Source organism: Trichechus manatus, unplaced genomic scaffold (genome assembly GCF_000243295.1).
Source record: "Trichechus manatus latirostris isolate Lorelei unplaced genomic scaffold, TriManLat1.0 scaffold00024, whole genome shotgun sequence".
Lineage (NCBI taxonomy): Eukaryota > Metazoa > Chordata > Mammalia > Sirenia > Trichechidae > Trichechus > Trichechus manatus.
In genome coordinates, this window is record NW_004443960.1 from 10205748 (window position 1) to 10225132 (window position 19385).

The 19385-nt window shown below is 52.9% G+C and overlaps 1 protein-coding gene across 1 annotated transcript in view; it reads left to right on the forward strand.

Moving 5' to 3' along the window:
- The window catches only part of CIITA (class II major histocompatibility complex transactivator), a 60700-nt gene extending 42170 nt beyond the window's left edge, over positions 1 to 18530 (forward strand). The window contains exons 11-20 of the mRNA XM_004373251.2: positions 1455 to 3099; positions 4223 to 4381; positions 5443 to 5514; positions 9377 to 9457; positions 10020 to 10112; positions 11677 to 11763; positions 14709 to 14792; positions 14960 to 15043; positions 15807 to 15904; positions 16429 to 18530. Coding sequence (XP_004373308.2) covers positions 1455 to 3099; positions 4223 to 4381; positions 5443 to 5514; positions 9377 to 9457; positions 10020 to 10112; positions 11677 to 11763; positions 14709 to 14792; positions 14960 to 15043; positions 15807 to 15882 — 2381 coding nt within the window. The 3' untranslated portion in view covers positions 15883 to 15904; positions 16429 to 18530. The remainder of the gene's footprint in view (positions 1 to 1454; positions 3100 to 4222; positions 4382 to 5442; positions 5515 to 9376; positions 9458 to 10019; positions 10113 to 11676; positions 11764 to 14708; positions 14793 to 14959; positions 15044 to 15806; positions 15905 to 16428) is intronic.
- The last annotated feature ends 855 nt before the right edge of the window (positions 18531 to 19385 follow it).

Here is a 19385-nt window from a genome sequence, read left to right on the forward strand (position 1 = left end):
AGGCCAGTTAACTGGGATGTCCCATGAAACTGTAACCGTAAACCTCCAAACCAAGGAACCAAATCCCATGAGGTTTTTGGTTGTACATAGCAGCCTCGGCAGCTACTCTTTCTTTTTTTTTTGTCATTGTTGTAAATATATCTATCACACAATCCATCACTCATTGAAGTAATAGTTATTGAGGATCTTCTACTCAACAAGCCCATGCTGGGTGTTGGCATCTAATTTGTGAGGCTGAGAGACTGAATGAGGGGAGAGTGGGTGACTGAGTGAGTGGATGAATGAAGTCGATGAGTATGGGAGTGGTGGAGGGTGGGAATAAAAGAGTGAAGAAGAGAATGGCTGAATTACTCAGTGCTTACTCTGTACCAGGTGCTGCTGTTGTTATTATTGTTAGTCGCTGTCAAGTCAGTTCCCACTCATGGCGACCCCGTGTGTGCAGAGTAGAACTGTGTTCCATAGAGTTTTCAAGGCTGTGAACTTTTGGAAGCAAATCACCAGGCCTGTCTTCTGAGACACCTCGGGATGGATTTGAACCGCCAACCTTTCAGTTAGCAGGCGAGCATTAATCATAGTTGAGCACTTAACCATTTGTGCCACCCAGGGACTCAGGTACTACTCTGAGCACTCAAAAAAATAAGATAAAAAGCAGTTTCTGTTGAGTTGATTCTGACTCATGGCAGCCCCAGGTGTGTCAGAGTAGAACTGTGCTTCATAGGTTTTTCAATGGCTAATTTTTTGGAAATAGATTGCCAGGCCTTTTTTCCGAGGTGCCTCTGGGTGGACTCGAACCGCCAACCTTTCAGTTAGCAGCCTAGCATTAATCATTTGCACCACCCAGGTTCGCCCCGATCACTTTAGGTATATTGAATCATTGAAGTTACTAATGACCCTATGAAGAAGGTACTATTACTCTCCCCATTTTACAGATAAAGAAACTGAGGTATAGTGGGGTATATAGCTTGCTCAGGATTACACTACTGTTCTGTTACTGAATAAAGGAATAAAGAAAGGAGTAAAAGAAGTGGATAGATAATGAGGACGACCAAAACCCATTGCCATTGAGTCAAATTCCAACTCCTAGTGACCCTATAGGACAGCGTAGAACTGCCCCACAGAGTTTTCAAGGCTATAATCTTTACAGAAGCCAACTGCCACATCTTTCTCCTGTGGAGTGGCTGGTGGGTTTGAACCACCGACCTTTTGGTTAGCAGCTGAGCAGTTAACCACTGCACCACCAGGGCTCCTTAAATAAGGAAGAAGATGGGTGAATGAATAGGTGTGGGAATGAATGAATGAGTGAGCAACTGTCTGGATGACTGAATGAGGCAGTCAAGGAAGAAGGCAGTGCAGGAAGACTGCGTGGGGAATGGGTGCAGAAGTGACAGTGGCAAGCTTGCCCTCATGGTGGGCACTCTATCACTCAGCACCCCTTCATCCCCTGGCCTTTGCAGAGGCAGTGGAGCGGTTCTGCCGCTTGCTGCAGGACCGGTACCTGGCTGAGCCCGCAGGCCCGGATGGCATCCTGGTGGAGGTGGAGCTGGTGCGAGCACGGCTGGAGAGGAGCAGCAACAAGGGCCAGGAGAGGGAGCTGGCCACCCAGGACTGGGCAGAGCGGCAGCTGGCCCGTGAGGGTCTGGCAGAGGTGCTGCTGGCTACCAGTGACCACCGATGGCGGCATGAGACATGGGTGATTGCCGTGCTGGGCAAGGCAGGGCAGGGTAAGAGCTGCTGGGCCCGGTCCGTGAGCCGGGCCTGGGCCTGTGGCCAGCTGCCGCAGTACGACTTTGTCTTCTACCTGCCCTGCCACTGTTTGGACCGTCCGGGGGACACCTACCGCCTGCAGGACCTGCTCTTCTCCCTGGGCCCACAGCCATTGCTGGCGGACGAAGAGGTCTTCTGTAACATCTTGAGGAGGCCCGACCGCGTGCTGCTCATCCTGGATGGCTTTGACGAGCTCGAAGCCCAGGATGGCTTCCTGCATATTGCATGTGGCCCCCTGCCCACAGAACCCCGCTCCATCCGGGGGCTGCTGGCCGGCCTCTTCCAGCGCAAGCTGCTCCGGGGCTGCACGCTGCTGCTCACAGCCCGGCCCCGAGGCCGCCTCGCCCAGAGCCTGGCTAAGGCCGACAGCCTGTTTGAGATGGCTGGCTTCTCTTCCGAGCAGGCCAAGGCCTACGTGATGCGCTACTTTGAGCATTCAGCTGAGCACCAAGAAAGAGCCCTGAAGCTCATCCGCAGCCAGTCGTTCCTCCTCAGCCACAGCCACAGCCCCACGCTGTGCCAGGCAGTGTGCCGGCTCTGTGAGGCCCTGGTGGGGCTGGACGAGAGGGCCCAGCTTCCCTCCACACTCACAGGGCTCTTTGTCCATCTGTTAGGCCCGGCCGCCCACGATGGACCCCCAGGGGCCCTGGTGGAGCTGGCCAAGCTAGCATGGGAGCTGGGCCGAGGGCACCGCAGCACCCTGGAGGAGGCCCAGCTCTCATCGGCAGAGGTCAAGGCTTGGGCCATGGCCAAAGGCCTGGTGCAGACCTGCCCGGGGGCTCCAGGGACGGAGCTGGCCTTCTCCAGCTTCCTGCTGCAGTGCTTCCTGGGAGCCGTGTGGCTGGCGCTGAGCAGTGAAATCAAGGACAAGGAGCTGCCGCAGTATTTGGCGTTGACCCCGCGCAAGAAACGGCCCTACGACAACTGGCTGGAGGGTGTGCCGTGCTTCCTGGCTGGGCTGATCTTCCAGCCGTACTCCCACTGCCTGGGAGCCCTGGCTGGGCCAGCAGCAGCTGCCCAGGTGGACAGGAAGCAGAAGGTGCTTATGCGGTACCTGAAGCGGCTGCAGCCTGGGACGTTGCCGGCCGGGCGGCTGCTGGAGCTGCTGCACTGTGCCCATGAGGCGAGGGATGCTGGGCTCTGGCAGCACGTGGTGCGTGGGCTCCCGGCCCACCTCTCCTTCCTGGGCACCCGGCTCATGCCCTCCGACACCCACGTGCTGGGCAGGGCCTTAGAGGCGGCCGGCCATGACTTTTCCCTGGACCTCCGCAGCACTGGCATCGACCCCCCTGGACTGGGGAGCCTCGTGGGACTCAGCTGTGTCTCCCGTTTCAGGTGGGGGCAGGGGAGGGGGCTCCTTTGGGTTGGGCACCTATTGTGGTCTTCATGCTGTGCCCAGCGCTTGCTCTATGGGGTCTCACTTAGTATGTGTAGCAGCAGCAGGGGGAGAAGCAGAACTGATTTCTCCCATTTTTAAAAGGAGGGAGCTGAGGCTCAGAGAGGGACAGTAGTTTGCCCAAGGTCACACAGCCATAAGGAGCAGCATGATTTACTCAACCAATCTTCGAAGTGCCGCTGTGTGCCAGGAGTGCCCTCGGTGACACAAATGGTTTGCTCTTGACTACTAAGCTAAAGGGTGGAGGTTCAGACTCACCCAGCAGCTCCAGAGAAGAAAGCCCTAGTGATCTGCTTCCATAGAGACTGCAGCCAAGAAAGCCCTATGGAGCAGTTCTACTCTGTAACAGGGGTCACCATGAGTCAGAATCAACTTGATGGCAATGGGTTGTCTTTTTTTTTTTTTTTTTGGTTTATGTGCCAGGCACTAGGCCATGTCTAGACTCTAAGACTGATCTGGATTCAAACCCATTTTCTTCTCTCTGTTCTCTGATCAAGCCACCATTTCTCATACTTGCATTAAAGCCACAGCCTCCCTTTGGCCTCCCTACCTCCATTCTCTCCTTTACTCCACTTTCCAGTCAGCCACCAGAGCATTCTCCCCTGGACTCAGACATGATCAGATCCCTCCCCTGCTTACAACCCTTCAGGTCACTCTACCACCCTCAGGATGAAGTTGAAATTCCTTAATTTGGCTCATTTAAGTCTTTCTGCAATCTGCATGATCACTTCACCCTTATCTCTGATGAATCCCTCCTACCTTCCTCCCAGACATTCTTTACTCAAGCTGTAAGGTCAACCACAATTGTAGTGGTTCAACCAAGAATTTAGCACTGAGCTTCCTGGTAGCCAAAGCGAAAAGGGAAACAGAAGCACTGCAAGAGCTGAGCAAAAGGAGGAATCGATAAGGGCTGGAGTGGTCACAGAAGGCTTTCTGGAGAAGGTAGGGGTTAGGCCGAGGAAGGAAAGCATTTGAATAGGTAGGGAGATCCCTTCATGAAGCTGCCCTCCATTGGGGTCTAGCCCAGTCATGGTGCCTGGGTCTGAGGCCCTTCCTCCACAGGGCTGGACTGAGTGACACGGTGGGGCTGTGGGAGTCCCTGCAGCAGCGTGGGGAAGCGAAGCTACTCCAGGTGGCGGAGGAGAAGTTCACCATTGAGCCTTTCAAGGCTGAGTCCCTGAAGGATGTGGAAGACCTGGGCAACCTTGCACGGATACAGAGGTGAGCGGTAGATGGGTGAGGAGTAGTGCTCCTCCAAGCCATGCAGATTGAGGAAGTGCGGGACCCAATGTCAAGTTTATCATCGGCACCTTCAGTGCCTTCTCCCCTTGGTGACACCCCGTGCCCTCCCCCCGCAGTGGGCCACCCAGGCAGAGCCCCCGGGACTTAAAGGTTTGTCCCGACAGCCAAGGAGAAGCTGTCTTAGTTTCCTTGGACCGCCATAACAAATGCCACAAAGTGGGTGGCTTAAAACAACAGGAATTTTTTGTCTCTCAGTTCTAGAGGCCAGCAGTCTGAATTCAAGGAGTCAGTAGGGCTGTGCACCCTCTGAAGGCTCTAGAGGAAGATCCTTCCTTGCCTCTTCCTAGCTTCTGGTGGTTCCTGGCAATCCTTGGCGTTCCTTGGCCTATGTCTGCCTCTGTCTTCACATGGCCTTCTTCCCTGTGCGCGTGTCTCTGTGTGCCCTCTTCTTATGAAGACACCAGTCACTGGATTTGAAGCCCACCCTGCTCTAGTGTGACCTCGTGTTAACTGATAACATCTTCCAAGACCCTGTTTCCAAACAAGGTCACATTGACAGACACCGGGGGTTAGGACTTGAACATATCTTTTTGGGAGACACAATTCAACCAAAACAGAAGCCGTCCCCTGCTAGGAGTTAACAAGCTGCCTTCTGTATCTAGTGACAGAAGTGACACCCCCGGCCAGGCTTTGAGGAAGCCAGGACCAGTTCTGCTGCCGTTTTGTAGGTGGCAGAGCTGAGGTCCAGAGCGCAGGAGAAACTTGAGCACAGAACAGGCTAACTATCTCACTATTCCTTCACCACACATTTGAGCACCTATTCTGCTGTCTGGGATAGGTGCTGGCAAGTGCCTGCATCCAGTCATCCCTGAATATTGTCTTTGTCCTGAGATTTTTCTTTTTAACAGGGCAGCAATAGCACCCAGGACAGCACTCCTGCAGGGGAATTCTGGCTCTGGGGGCAGGCATCATGGGGAAATAGGTAGAGGCTCAGCACAGGTGAAGAGCCTGCTTCCCCTAACATCACTTCTTCTCTCTAGGACGCGAAATCCCTCAGAAGAAGCTGCTGGGGAACTTCCTGCTGTCCGGGACCTAAAGAAGCTGGAGTTTGCGTAAGCAAAGGGGTGGTTTTTCTTCAGTGTTAACTCGGCTTGAGCTGCCAGAAGGGAGACGGGTCGTCAGAATCATTCTTACCCTCTGGCCAGCTTCTAGCAGCTGAGGAGTGGCTGGTCGGAGCTAGTGCTGAAGTTTCTCTGGTGGGCGCTACCTGGCCTATTTGCTGGTTAACATGCACATTTGCTTATCATTCACTCATTGTAGGCACTTATTGAGCACGTACTCTGTGCGAGGCCCCAGAATGACCAAGGCCCCTGTCCTTGTATAAATAGATAGTTACCAGCTACTGTGATGAGTGGCAGGATGCATGAGGGCTGTAGAGCTCAGACTTAGGGGAGGCCAGGGAGACTTCCTGGAGGAGGCAGTATCTGCATTGAACTTTGGCAAACCCGTCGGGGTGAGCCAGGTGGGGAGTCCATCAGGGGAGGAGGGGGAAAGACTTTCCAGGAATAGTCATCTTCCCAGGGTGGGAGAGGGCCCAATGTAAACCCTGTCGACACCTCCCTTAGAAGGATGCAGCCGTGACCACCATTTGAGTCCTTTTCTCTGGTCTGCTCACAGACTGCACAACACCGGCTATGCCCGAGCTTGCTCATTTCCAGACACACTTTATGCAAGCTGTCAGGTCCTACGCAATTGTAATGGTTCAACCAAGAATTTAGCACTGAGTTTCCTGGTAGCCAAAGCAAAAAGAGAAACAAAACCACCGCGGGTTGAGAGACAGGAGGAACCAACAGGGGCTTGCGTGGTGTGGAAGGCTCCCCAGAGGAGCATAACAGCCCTGGCCAACACCACCCTCTAAACCCCAAGTGTCCACCCCACCCCAGGCCTTGGTTCTCAACCCTGGTTGCACATGAGAATCATCAGTGTTTTGAACATGCAAACTCTCAGACCTTTCTCTCTACCCAGGGACTCAGATCAAGGCATCTCCCCCAGTTTGGAGCATCCGTTTGAGGTTTTGATGTGCAGCTAGGGTGACCAACCATCCTGGCTTTTCTGGGACCATCCTGATTTTAGCACTGAAAGCCCCTCAGTTCTGGGCAAGGGGGGACAGTTAGCCACCCTAGTGCAACCAGGGCTGGTGTTGCCATCCTCGGTGGTGCTGCCAGGGTGACAGAAATGGAGATTCAGTGGGCATTTGGTAGCCCAGCTGCACCTAGGCCACTGCCAAGGGGCAGTCCATGGGCACAGGGGCCGTGAGGGAGTAGCACTAGTTATCGTTACACTTAGATCTGTCTGCCCGAACAAAGCCTTTCCACTTGCAAATGCTCTCACCTCTCTTGTCTCTCATGATCCTTTTTGGGGGCATCGTTATCTCTTCATTGTACAGATGCAGACACTGAGGTCTGGAGACTTTAAGTTGTTGGTCCAAAGTCAGAAAAGTCAGATCAACCGAGCCCCAACAAAGTCAAATGCTAAGCTGGTGTTTGGTCCTAAATTAGTGTTGGGGTATTAGGTCATCTAATGATGAGAGCATTTACATACACACATTTTATGTGTGTGTGTGTGTATGTATGCATACATATAAAACACAGATACATACGTGCATAAAATATACATACATGCGAAAGCTGGAACTTGTGTAATGCAGAAACCTGTCGGAGAAGGACAACTCAAATTTTATTTTCCACTAAAACGAGCGATAGAAAAGTGGTAAGATCACACCCTGTCAAAGGTGGAAAACCTGCGAGACCTGGAAAAACAAGGCGGTCTTGTTGAGTTCCGGCTCTCACAGGTTTCACTGTGTGTGTGTGCGTGTACATATATATATATATAAAAGCCCTGGTGGCGTAGTGGTCAAGAGCTATGGCTGCTAACCAAAAGGTTGGCAGTTCAAATCCACCAGCTGCTCCTTGGAAACCTTATGGGACAGTTCTACTCTGTCCTGTAGGGTCGCTGTGAGTTGGAATTGACTCAACGGCAATGGGTTTGTTTGTTTTTTTGGTATATATACACACATACACACACATATATATGTATGTATGTATCTATAATATATGGAGCCCTGGTGGCACAGTTAAAGCACTTGGCTGCTAACCAAAAGGTCGGTGGTTTGAACCCACCAGCCACTCCATGGGAGAAAAATGTGGCAGTCTGCTTCCATAAAGATTTACAGCCTTGGAAACCCTACGGGGCAATGGCGGTGGGTTTTGTTTGGTATGTATGTATATGTATGTATGCTTATGTGTGTATATATATGTATATGTATATGGAACCCCAGTGGCACAGTGGTTAAAAGCTTGGCTGCTAACCAAAAGGTCAGTGGTTCAAATCCACCAGCCGCTCCTTGGAAACCCTATGGGGCAGTTCTACTGTGCCCTAAAGGGTTGCTGTGAGTCGGAATCAACTCAATGGCAACAGGTTTGGTTTTTGTTTTTGTGTGTATATATATGTATGTATGTATATAGACACACATACACACAGGTATTTATATATAATTACATTAATCTCAAGAGCTGCTCTGGGAGACAGTCATTATCTTATCCGTGTTACCGATGGAGAAGCTGAGGCCCAGTGAGGTTAAGTGACTGGCCCAAGGCCACCCAGCTGGTCACCCACGAGCTGTCAGCTCCCCTGATCAATGCTCCCTCCTCCCCCAGAAGCCTCAGAAAAAGCCAGGCATCTCTTGTTTTGAACAGAGACAAGGTGTCTTATTTGTGCAGAGGTAAAAATGTTGCTGAAAGAGGAAACGTGTGAAAACCATCACTGAGGGCTCCTTCTGGCTGTGAATTATTTTCAGTGTAAAAAGCCCCTAGTTCAGGGTCGGAACTGCGCTCTGGGGAACAGCAACTGTGGGTGGAACAGCCCAGAGGCGGGTAGACCAGCCACCTGGAGGCAGGAAGCCCCGCAAAGATTCTGAGGAAGGAAGGAAGGAAGGAAATGCTATTTTCATGTCTCCTCTGGCAGCCACTGTGTGGAACACCCCATAGGCCTCATCCAACCCAGCAGATTAGGCCCCTCAGCTGGTCAGAGGCCTAGTGGCTCCCCTTGTACACAGGACCCTTCCTGGAATAGCCCACATTTACCTCCTCAGCCTTATTTCTCATACTCCTCAAGGCCCACCCCACCCCAGCCACAGGGGCCTCCTTGCTGGTTTGCACCGTCACCAGGCACGATCCTGCCACAGGGCCTCTGCACTGGCTGTGCCTCTGCCTGGAACACTTTTCCCAGACATCTGCACGGCCCACGCCCTCACTTCCTTCCGGTCTTTACTCAAATATCATCTTGGTGAGGCCTGTTCTGAAAGTGGACTCTGTCCTCCCTTTCTTTTCTCCATGTTGCCTACTCATCTGACACACAGATAGTTCACCTATTTGTTTGATGATCTGTCTTCCCCACTGGAATGTCACCTCCATGAGGTTGGGGATTTGTATCTGTTTTGCTCACAGCTGTTTTCCACTGGGCCTGGCACTTAACAGGCAAGCAATACGTATTTGATGAATGAATTCCTTAACCCTTCCAACAACCTCATAAGATCTGGCTAAATATTCGAGGAGGCAGAGACTCAGGTGAAGGGATTTTCCCTCAGCTCCATGGGAGGTCCGAGGCAAAGCCAAGATTCAGATGCTTGTGTGTGTTGGGAGGAGTGGGTACTGGGTCCCCTCTCAGAGGTGAAAACCGGGGAGCCTCCTGCTGGAAGCCCAGCTGGCTGCCTGGGGGGCTTTACCAAATCTACCCTGAATAGAAGGGAGAGGGGTCCTACCTGATGGAGGTGGTGGGGGGTGAGGGCTGGGATGAGAAGAAGGAGAGGAACCTCAGACCAGGCCTGGCTTCTGTGTCCTGGTCTCCACCCACCCCGGAGCAGACTTGAGGGGCCGTGACTGTTTTGGAGGCTCACCGCTGCTCTTTGCTTCCTAGGCTGGGCCCTGTCTCGGGCCCTCAGGCTTTCCCCAAACTGGTGACGATCCTCACGGCCTTTTCCTCCCTCCAGCATCTGGAGTGAGTATCCACTGACCTGGGACCGGTACCCCCCTTGCCCTGACCTCGGCCTTCACACCTCCACCCCCGCCCCCAAGGCACATGCAGAGAGAAGGCCCTTCTCTCTGTCCCTTTCTCTTTCTCTTTTCTCTGCTGCTTCCCCAGTGTGGAGGGAGTCACCCCATGACCCCACTGCAGGGACGGGACAGCAGATGGGAATCCCCAGTAATAAAAACATTTGGATCTTTTCCCTGTTGGCCTCCTTTGCTGTTCCCAGCAACTCCATCAGGGAGGCGGGGTGGGGAGCATGCCCCCCCTTTACAGTTGAGGAAATTGAGGCTCCAGGAGTTTCAGGAAATTGCCCAAATTCACAGGGCTCCTAAGGACAAATCAGGGGGTCAAGCCCACCAGGAGGAGAACCTTGTCCCCCAGCTCTCTGACTGGCACCCTGGAGCCAGCTGTCAGTCTACCATGTAACCAGGGCTGGAGGGACAGAGGGGTCCGGTGTCAGGGCAGGAGGGGAGGAGGGGTCAGGTGGCCTCCTGGACACTGGCTGATAGCCCCCATCTGATTCCACCTGCAGCCTGGACTCACTGAGTGAGAACAAGATCGGGGACAGAGGTGTCGCACAGCTCTCGGCCACCTTTCCTCAGCTGAAGGCTCTGGAAACACTCAAGTAAGTGGACTGGGCCTGCCCTTCCCGCCGCATCTGAACCCCAAAGCCCAGCTGGCTTTTTGATTCTTTCATTCAGTTATCTATTCAGTCGTTCATCCATTCAACCAATCATTCATCTAATCACTCACTCACCCATTTAGTTACTCTCATCTATTCACTTATTCACTCACTCATTTAATCATTTTGTTCATTCATTCATCCAACTACTCATTCACTCATTCAGTGATTCAGTCATCCAGTGACTCACATCCAATCATTTCTTCATTTAATAAACAAATATTTACCCAGCACCTACTGTGTGCAGGTGCCATTCTAGGCCCTGGAGACCCAGCTTTGAACAAAACAAACAAAGCTCCTGACTTCAGAGATCTTAAATTTTATGAGGAGACACAATAAACAAGCAAACAAATGAACGAATCCATAATTATAAAGTATACAGTAATAAAGATAAGCAGCGTTTAGTGACACACCCACTTTAGAGGTGGATTGGGATGTAGAAGTAAAGTACTCTTGTCAAAGTGGTGCATTTTAATTTTTTGAAATGTTCTGGGCTTTGGGAAGTTGAAGATGAAGAAGATAAAGCAGGATCCACAGGATATTTTATTGAACCTAGAGGGTATCATTAAAATCTGACCACATTTCCCTTCATAACTGCGGTCGGGAGGCCCCAGAATTCACCGAGTGATTTCCTTGATTGCAGGACACTGAGAGGTCTGTTCCAGGTAACACTGAACCGGCTGGCCTTCCCTCCCATCCTTCCTCTCTTCCCCTCCCCTCCTTTCCTTTCTTTGTTTTCCCCCAGGATTGGGCAACATTTTGTTCTGTTACACATAAAGTTAAGCGGGTACAAATGGTTAAGCCCTCGGCTGCTAACCAAAAGGTTGGTGGTTTGAACCTGCCAGCGGCTCTATGGGAGAAAGACCTGGCAATCTGCTCACATAAAGATTTATAGCCTAGAAAATCCTATGGGGCAATTCTACTCTGTCACATGGGTTAGCTATGAGTGAAAATCAACTCGATGGCGCCTGACAACAATAACAACATACATAGGTCGCTGTGAGTCTGAGCCGACTTGATGGCACCTAAAAACAACAAAGTATTTACTGAGCACCGGCTATGTGCTTGGCACTGCTGTAGGCGCAGCGATACAGTAATGAACAAAACAGACCTGACCCATCTCCTTGTGGAGCCCACCGCCTGATGGGGAAGAGAGGCATTCTAGAAATACCATAAGCACTTGTTTAATTACAGTGTGGAAAGTGGTCCCAAGGGAAAAGAGGGAGCGCTATGAAGTCATAAAACGGGCGGGCAGGGAGAGCGAGGTCCCTCTCTGCAGCCTCACCCACACCCACTCCGCTGCAGGAGTTAGGCCACGGCACCGTTCCTGTTTCCTTACCCACAGCTCTCTCAGAGGCCGACCGTGGAGCAGTGCTTGGTGTGGTGGGCCACCCTGTGTGGAAGCCAGTGCCCACAGCAGGCTTCACCCAAGCCCAGGGCGGATGGATGCCTGAGGCGGAGGGGGTCCAGGTTGGGTCCTCACCCTTCCCCTGCTGTGTCCCTGCAGCTTGTCCCAGAACAACATCACCGACGTGGGTGCCTGCAAGCTCGCCGAGGCCCTGCCTTCACTGGCTGTGTCCCTCCTCAGGCTGAGGTGAGTGGGCCTCGATCATGGGGTCAGGTACTAAGCTAGCGGGCTGGGGGTGCAAGGCTCAATGCTGGGAGCCTAGAAGCATCACTACAGGTGGTACCACGGCATTGCCCCATTCCAGAGGGGGTGCCATCTACCTAGAATCTAATGTGAACACAACTCATCTGGGGTTGGGCAATGCCATGTTCTGAACATGACCTTGGAGAAAAGCATCTGACAAACCCTGGACAAGTCGCTTCCTCAGTCCATGCCTCTGTTTTCTCATCTGGAAAATGGGAACCATCCCGGTGCCCTCCTCGGAGAGTTAAATCAAGCACCCATGGAAAGCGCTTGGCTCAGTGCCCAGCCCTGGTGCACAATAACTATCAGTCCTCTTCCCACAGGGGAGCCCTGGTGGTGTAGTGGTTAAATGTTCAGCTGCTAACCCAGAGGTGGGCAGTTTGAATCCACCAGCCACTCCTTGGAAACCCTATGGGGCAGTTGTACTCTTTCCAGTAGGGTCATTATGAGTCGGAAGGGACTTGATGGCAATGGGTTTTTCTGTTTGTTTGTTTTTCCCCTCAGGGGAGGGTGGAACAAGCTTTTTCTGGAGTCCAAAGCTGGCTTCTGAAAAGCTTACTCTTGTCAATCACACTTGAGTCAGTCCTTCCCCTGCCACCTCCTGGTGGGCCCTGGGGTAGCACCTCTTGCTTTTGAGTGTTTTACTTCCAGCTCAGCCCCTGGTGGTACCAAGAATACGACTCAGGACTTGCCCAGTGCCTCATGGCTAATGAGGGGCCAAGCCTGGACCAGAGTCCTGGCTGTTCAACTCAGCATTGCCAGCTCTCCTCCCTCTTCAAGCTGGAGGAAACAGCCCTCCCCTCTGCCCAATCCTCACCACTGGCCTAGGATAGCCGGTCAGATACCCAGGGAGAAGGCATTTAGTCCCCTGGTTATTGAGTCATGCATTCATTCATCCTTCCAGTCAGGGCCACCACATGCAGCTCTACGGGTTGTGTACTGCACGACTCGTAATCTACGTGATTGGCATCCCGAGAGTTGTGCAGGACATCTAATATTTAACATTCACCATGGCCCCAGAACCTGCTGGGAACTAGAGATACAGCTATGAGCAAGCAGAGGTGGTCCCTGCTTTCAAGTTTGTTGTATCATAAGCGAGTAAGCGTGTGCATGAATAGAAGATTTTAAAAGAGTGCGTCATGCTGAGAAGGAAACCAGCGAGGGCCCAGGGGGCCATGATAGGAGGTATCAAATTCACCAGGGAGTTTGGGGGACCTTCTGAGGAGGTGATTCTTTTGTGAGACCCAAAAAATGAAGAAGAGCTGGCTGTGGGATGCTCTAGGGGAAAAGCATTCCAGGGAGAGGGAACAGCAGGTACAAAGACCCTGAGGTGGGAAAGAGTTTGGGACTTTGAAGGCTAGAAGGGCCGCTGTGGCTGGCGTGTAGTGAATGAGGGACAGAGGGCAGGAGGTGAGGTAGGAGGGGCTGGTAGAGGCCGGGGGTCCTTGTAGGTCAGGGGAAGGCATCTGGAGTTTTTTTTGACGTGCATGGAGAAGCAGGTGGGGTGATTTACACTTACAAAAACATTTCATGGAATCTAAGATGCCATCATCCATTGTAAGACACCTTTATTTTGCATGCCATCAAGAGAATAAAAATCTGCTCGTTAGACTATGACACTCCACTGATTATAAGACCTATCCTGATCCCGCTGATTTTAAAGTGTGAACATTGTGCATCTTGGCATCAGTGAAATAGGCTAAGATGACTCTCCCTGAGGGGCGGGGGCCAGGCCTCCTGGGTCCTAAGACCCACCCCAGGAAGAGACTGCAAAGCCCCTGTCTGGCTCCAGCCCGGGTTCAGCCTGGATCTGGTTTGCTGCAGTGTAGACCTGCAGGCCATGGAGCCCAGCGGTGCAGCCCTGAGGCTGTCACGCACCAGATCAGAATGGTGGTGACAGGCCCAGCACCTGGCCTGTTAACACTGTTAACAGACGCTGGTCGTGAGCATTCAGCCAGGTCGGCACCGACAACACCCTCGTGCTATTTCTGACGCCGCTAATGATGGCTGTGTGTACATTACAGAAACCTGAGCCGGCCCAGCGATTCTGGGTCCCTCCCTCCTACCCACGCGCTGGTCACATCTTCTTAGGGCAGAGTCTCACAAATCCCCCTGTGAGGTGGTCATCAGCCCAGCTCACATTTAACTCATCCCACGTGCTGGGCCTGTTCCCGGTGCGTCACCAGCATGAACTCGCTTATTCCACCCCACAATTACCCTGTGGTTGTTGTTAGGTTACGTCAAGTCGATTCTGACTCATAGCGACCCCACGTGACAGACTAGAACTGTCCCACAGGGTTTCCTAGGCCCTGGTGGCACAGTGGTTAAGTGCTTGGCTGCTAACAGAAGGATGGTGGTTCGAATCCATCAGCCGCTCCCTGGGAGAAATATGTGGCAGAGTGCTCCCGTAAAGATCACAGCCTTGGAAACCCTATGGGGCAGTTCTCCGCTGTCCTATAGGGTGGCTATGAGCTGGAATCGACTGGACGGCAATGAGGAATCTTTATGGAAGCAGATTGCCCGGCCTTTCCCCTGAGGAGCCACTAGGTGTGTTCCAACTGCCAGCTTTTGGATTACCAGCTGAGCACTTAACTGTTGTACCACCAGGGCTTCTTCCCACAATTACTGTATCATCCCCATTTTATCGGTGAGCAAACTGAGCCACAGAGAAGTTAAGTGACTTGCCCAAGGTCACATAGGCAGGAAGTGGCAGGGCAGGGATTTGAACCTCGGTAAGTTGTCCTCCCCAGAGTTTCCACACTCTCGGCCATTGCTCTCAGTCCTGCTACTTCCTGGACTCACTGCATGACCGTGGGGAAGCCTCAGCTGCCCCTTCTGTAAAGTGGGGGTGGACCCCCAGCCCCTCTGCTGACCTCTGTTTCCGGCAGCCTGTACAATAACTGCATCTGCGACGCGGGAGCCAAGAGCCTGGCCCACGTGCTTCCTGACATGGTGTCCCTCCGGGTGCTGGAGTGAGTGCGGCAGCCTGGGCAGTGGGTGGCAGGGGCCCAGGGTTTGGGAAGCCAGGGGGGCCCCACTGGGCTTGGGTCGAGCTGTCGTGCCCGGGCATGTTGGCCTTGGTCTGGGGCTAGATGGTCCCCAGGCCCAGCCCAGCCCCAGGATGTATTTCTCTCCCTAGCGTCCAATACAACAAGTTCACGGCTGCCGGGGCCCAGCAGCTCACTGCGAGCCTAAAGAAGTGCCCTCATGTGGAGACGCTGGCGTAAGTCTCAGCAGCCCTGGTGCATGGAGAATGGCCCTCTCTCCAGGCGTTTGGGTCAGTGCGTGGCCCCTGAGCTCCAATCCTGCTCCGCCCCTCACCTACGTGTGACCCTGGGCAAGCAGGCACTTCACCTCACTGACCCGAGGATCTTCATCTGTAAAATGGGGGCGATTATAACATCTTACCCTAAGTGGTTTTGTGAGGTTTAAATTAGTCAAGACACCTAATAGTGTCTGGCACACGAAAATGTTCAATAAATGCTATATTAGGTTGAACCGTGTGAAATTGCCTATATCCAGTCATTTTGACCTACAAAATTGGCAGTTTTGTATGGTTCAAACTAATTTATTATTATTGTTATTTTTACTATTATTAAGTCCCCATGAAATCTCGTGGTTTAATGGTATTGTATACTCTTTCAAAGCACGTTTATCTACATAAACACTTGCATCTTCTAAGACGATAGGGAGGGTCATATAAGACCCATTTTACAGATAGAAGAATAAGGCACAGAGATGTCAACTAACTGTTGAGGCCTCACAGCCAATCACCAGTGGAAACAGATATAGAGAAAGGGGTTTCCAGGCTGAGGCTTCTGCTTTTCCCATGACCCCACACTGGTCTGTTTCTTCCTGGGTGGGATTTTCCCAGGGTCCTAGACTGGGTAGGAGGAGAGACTTGGGCAGGTTGCACTGGGGACTCCAGGCCACGGCCGTCTCTTCCACCCTGGCCTCTGCCTCCCATCCCTCATCTGCTCTTGCAGGATGTGGACGCCCACCATCCCGTTTGGTGTTCAGGAGCACCTGCAGCAGCTAGACTCACGGATCAGCCTGCGGTGACCTCCGCTGAGCCCGGGACAAGGTAACTGGGGTGGGCCAGGGAGGGAGAAAGGCTGCCTCTCTGGGTCAGCGTCCCTGGGAAGGTGGGGCGTCAGGTGGGCACTGGGTGACACCATCCAGGGCCTCCCTGTCTCTGTGCTGGGCTCAGAGGAATGTCATAACTGCTTTGAGGACTTGGGCCCTGGGGATACTCCCTGTGGTCAGGCTTGGAGACTGGGGGGAGGACAGGGTGGGTCAGGCCGTCCGTGTCCCACAGCTCTTAGCATCGGGAAGCTCTTCCTTTGGGGACTTCTGAGGCATTCTTGCTGCTGTTCCAGCCCTCTGGCTGGCCCTGATGTCCCGGATTCGTCCTCAGAGAAACTTGCTCTCCAAGTGTCCTGCCGCTCCCTGTGCTGTGACTGCCCACCCTCGCTGTGCTCCCCCAAGTCCTTCCCCCCACCCCATACCGGATGGCCCCGCCCTGCGTGCCCACTGTTCCCCGACCCCTGACCTTGAACAACACCCTCCCTGCTTCCTGGCTTACCTCCCTCTCCTCACCTCCTGCAGCACGTTCCGAGGCCACTGACCCCTCTGCACCTTGGACTGGTTGGCTGTGGACACAGCTCTCCTCTGGTGTCTCCCACGCGCCACGGCGTCCTGGAGCCCAGCTTCCACCAGCTCAGGGTTGGCCCCGGCCCCACTGCTGAGTGAGCCACGTCCTGGTCTGCTGATAGGCCCCAGCCAACTCCAGGCTCCTTCCGGGCCCAGACTGATGCCAGGCTCACCACTGAGGCTGCCTGTTCAGCATCTGTATGCCTGGTGGGCAGGTGCCAGGTGGCAGCTGTGGTCCACCCAGGAGTCCTGCAGGTCACCCCAGTCACCCGTGGCCAGGACAGAGTGAGGGCCCGAGGCAGCAAACTCCTGCCTTTCCAGGCTGGTGCCCGCTGGGGAGGAAGCATCTCTCTGGCCTCTCTCCAAGCAGACACCCTGACAGGGTGAGCCTGGAGCTCTGGAAGCAGCAGAGGGCAGCCTGGCCTGCCAATTCCCCAAGCCCCGACAGGCCGGGCTCTGCAGCAGCTGCTTCCTGTCGGTGGGACTCAGTTTTGCACTAACTTTGTTTGCCAGAGGCCAAAGCCAGGCCTAGCTAGCTGCCCTCGGCCTTGTCAGGAAACAGCTAATGATACACTAATGGGGGCGAGGAGGAGAGTGGTACCGTCTCTGCCTTTTGGCCTTCATACCCTGTCTTTTTCACTACATTATAAAAGTCTCATTTAATTCCACAGGCAGGTCTGTTTCAGTTTATACCATGATCACCATTTTGGGGGCCCACTATTCCAGTTGTCTAATGTGTAATAAACCACCCTAAAATATAGTGGCTTAAAACCACTGCTCAGACATCTGAAATGTGGGCAGGGCTTGGTGGGGATAGCTCATCTCTGTACCCCTCAGGGGCAACTAGCTGGAAGGCTGGAGCTGGGGTCACCTGAAGGCTCGGTCCCTGGTGTCATGTCTGGCACTCAGTGCTGGCTGTTGGCTGGGGGCCTCACTTCCTCTACGGAGCTGCCAGCTGGGGGCCTCTCCACGTGGTCTTCCCATGTGTGCTAGCTTGGGCTTCCTCATGGCATGGTGGTTGAGTTGAAGGTGTGGTGAGAAGGAAGGGGGAGGGAGAGAGACAGGGAGAGAAGGGAAGGGAAGGGAGGAGGGAGGAAGGGAGGGAGTATCCTTTTTATAACCTAGCCCTCAAGTCACCCAGCATCACTTCGGCCATTCTCTATTGGCCATTTGCCAGGGAACATCTCTCCCCTCAACACACATCCACCCACAAACACACACGTACACACGCACACCCGAGTACACCTTGGCCTAAGTCCTGTATTTTCTGACAGTATTTTCTTTGTGGCGTCCTTTCCAAGATTTGGTGGAAAATTTATTATTTGGAGATGAGAAAGGTTCAAGTGCTGCAAGCTGTTCACAAAGGGAAGGCTTTCCTCTGCCTTTGACACACCACTCTATCCTGGGAGCCGGCTCGGAGCCAAGCTGGAATGCTGCCTTGGCTGCGGCGAGCCCGGAAGGGACTTGGCAGCTCCCCTGTCCACCCAGAGCTGCCAGCTCGGCTGCTGTTGTTTTTCACTCGGGCACGGCCTGCTGTCAGGAGCCCGACTTGGGACAACGTGGCTCTCTGGGTGGCAATGGGAGCTGTCTGTTCAATCCCAGTGTGCAGCCCTGCAGCTTGATCAGCCTGCTTCCCAAACTCCCCTCCTCTCCCAGCAAGTGGCAGTCGGGGTCTGTAGGTCAGAGGGTTTGGACCCGCCAGCCCAGTGGCAATCTTGGCAAAGGGCATCAGCAGTTACAGGTCAGGCTTGGATTTAACAGCCCAGGCGTGACTCCTCAGGGTGTCCCTGCACCCCTGGGCTCTGCACAGGCGTGGGCACCCAGCTACTCTCTGAGGCTGTGCCTGCTGTGACTCACGTGTGTCCCGCACAGCCAGCCAGGAGGGCAGGCACTCCTGTAGCCGTTCGGAGAGGAGGAAACTGAGCCAGCGGCCATCACCAACAGTAATACTTTTTAAATGATGCTGTTGTTAGTTGCTGTAGAGTCAGCTCTGACTTATGAGAACTCCATGGACAACAGAACGAAACACTGCCCAGTCCTGCACCATCCTCACAATCACTGCTATGTTTGAGCCCATTGTTGCAGCCAACCTAGGGGGCTCACCTTCCAGCACTGTATCAGACGATATTCTGTTGTGATCCATAGGGTTTTCATTGGCTAATTTTTGGAAGCAGATGGCCAGGCCTTTCTTCCTATTCTTGTCTTAGTCTGGAAGCTAAACTGAAACTTGTCCACCATGGGTGGGCATAAGCGTCGAGCGTCATAACAACATGTAAGCCACCACAGTACGAACTACCATTTATTAAATGAGTAAAGCACTTATCACAGTGCAAGGGACTTAGTAAGTTACTCAATAAATATTAGTGATTATTATTACTATGTGCCAGGCACTGGGCTAAGCCCCTCATACTTAAGAAAAACCATAATCTAGAGGTCAGCTGCCAAGACTCTGGAGCCACATGGCTCAGTGCCTAGCTCCACCACTTCTTTGTGCAAGTTACTTCTCTGCACCTCAGTCTCCCTGTTTATAAAATGGGCATAGTCACAGTACCTTCTTCATGGGGTATGTGAAGATTCAGTGAGCTAATATGTTGAGAACAGAGCCTGGCACACAGCTCGGTATGCGTTAGCAGTCATTATCACATACATCTGTGTTTCATTCTTGCCTCTGCCTGGAATGTTCTTCCCAGCTGTTCACGTGGCCGACTTCTCTCGTCCTTCAGGACTCAGCTGAAAGGACAGCTCCTCAGCAAGTTCTGCAACTATTAAACACGGGACACTGCCCCATGTCCTACTCACCAGCCCCTTTACTATTTCATTTTTTAAAGACTTATTTGTTGTGTTGCCTGTAAACTGGAGGGAATTACTATTTTTTCATAAAACTGCAAGTTGACCCAATTCTGCTCATTCGT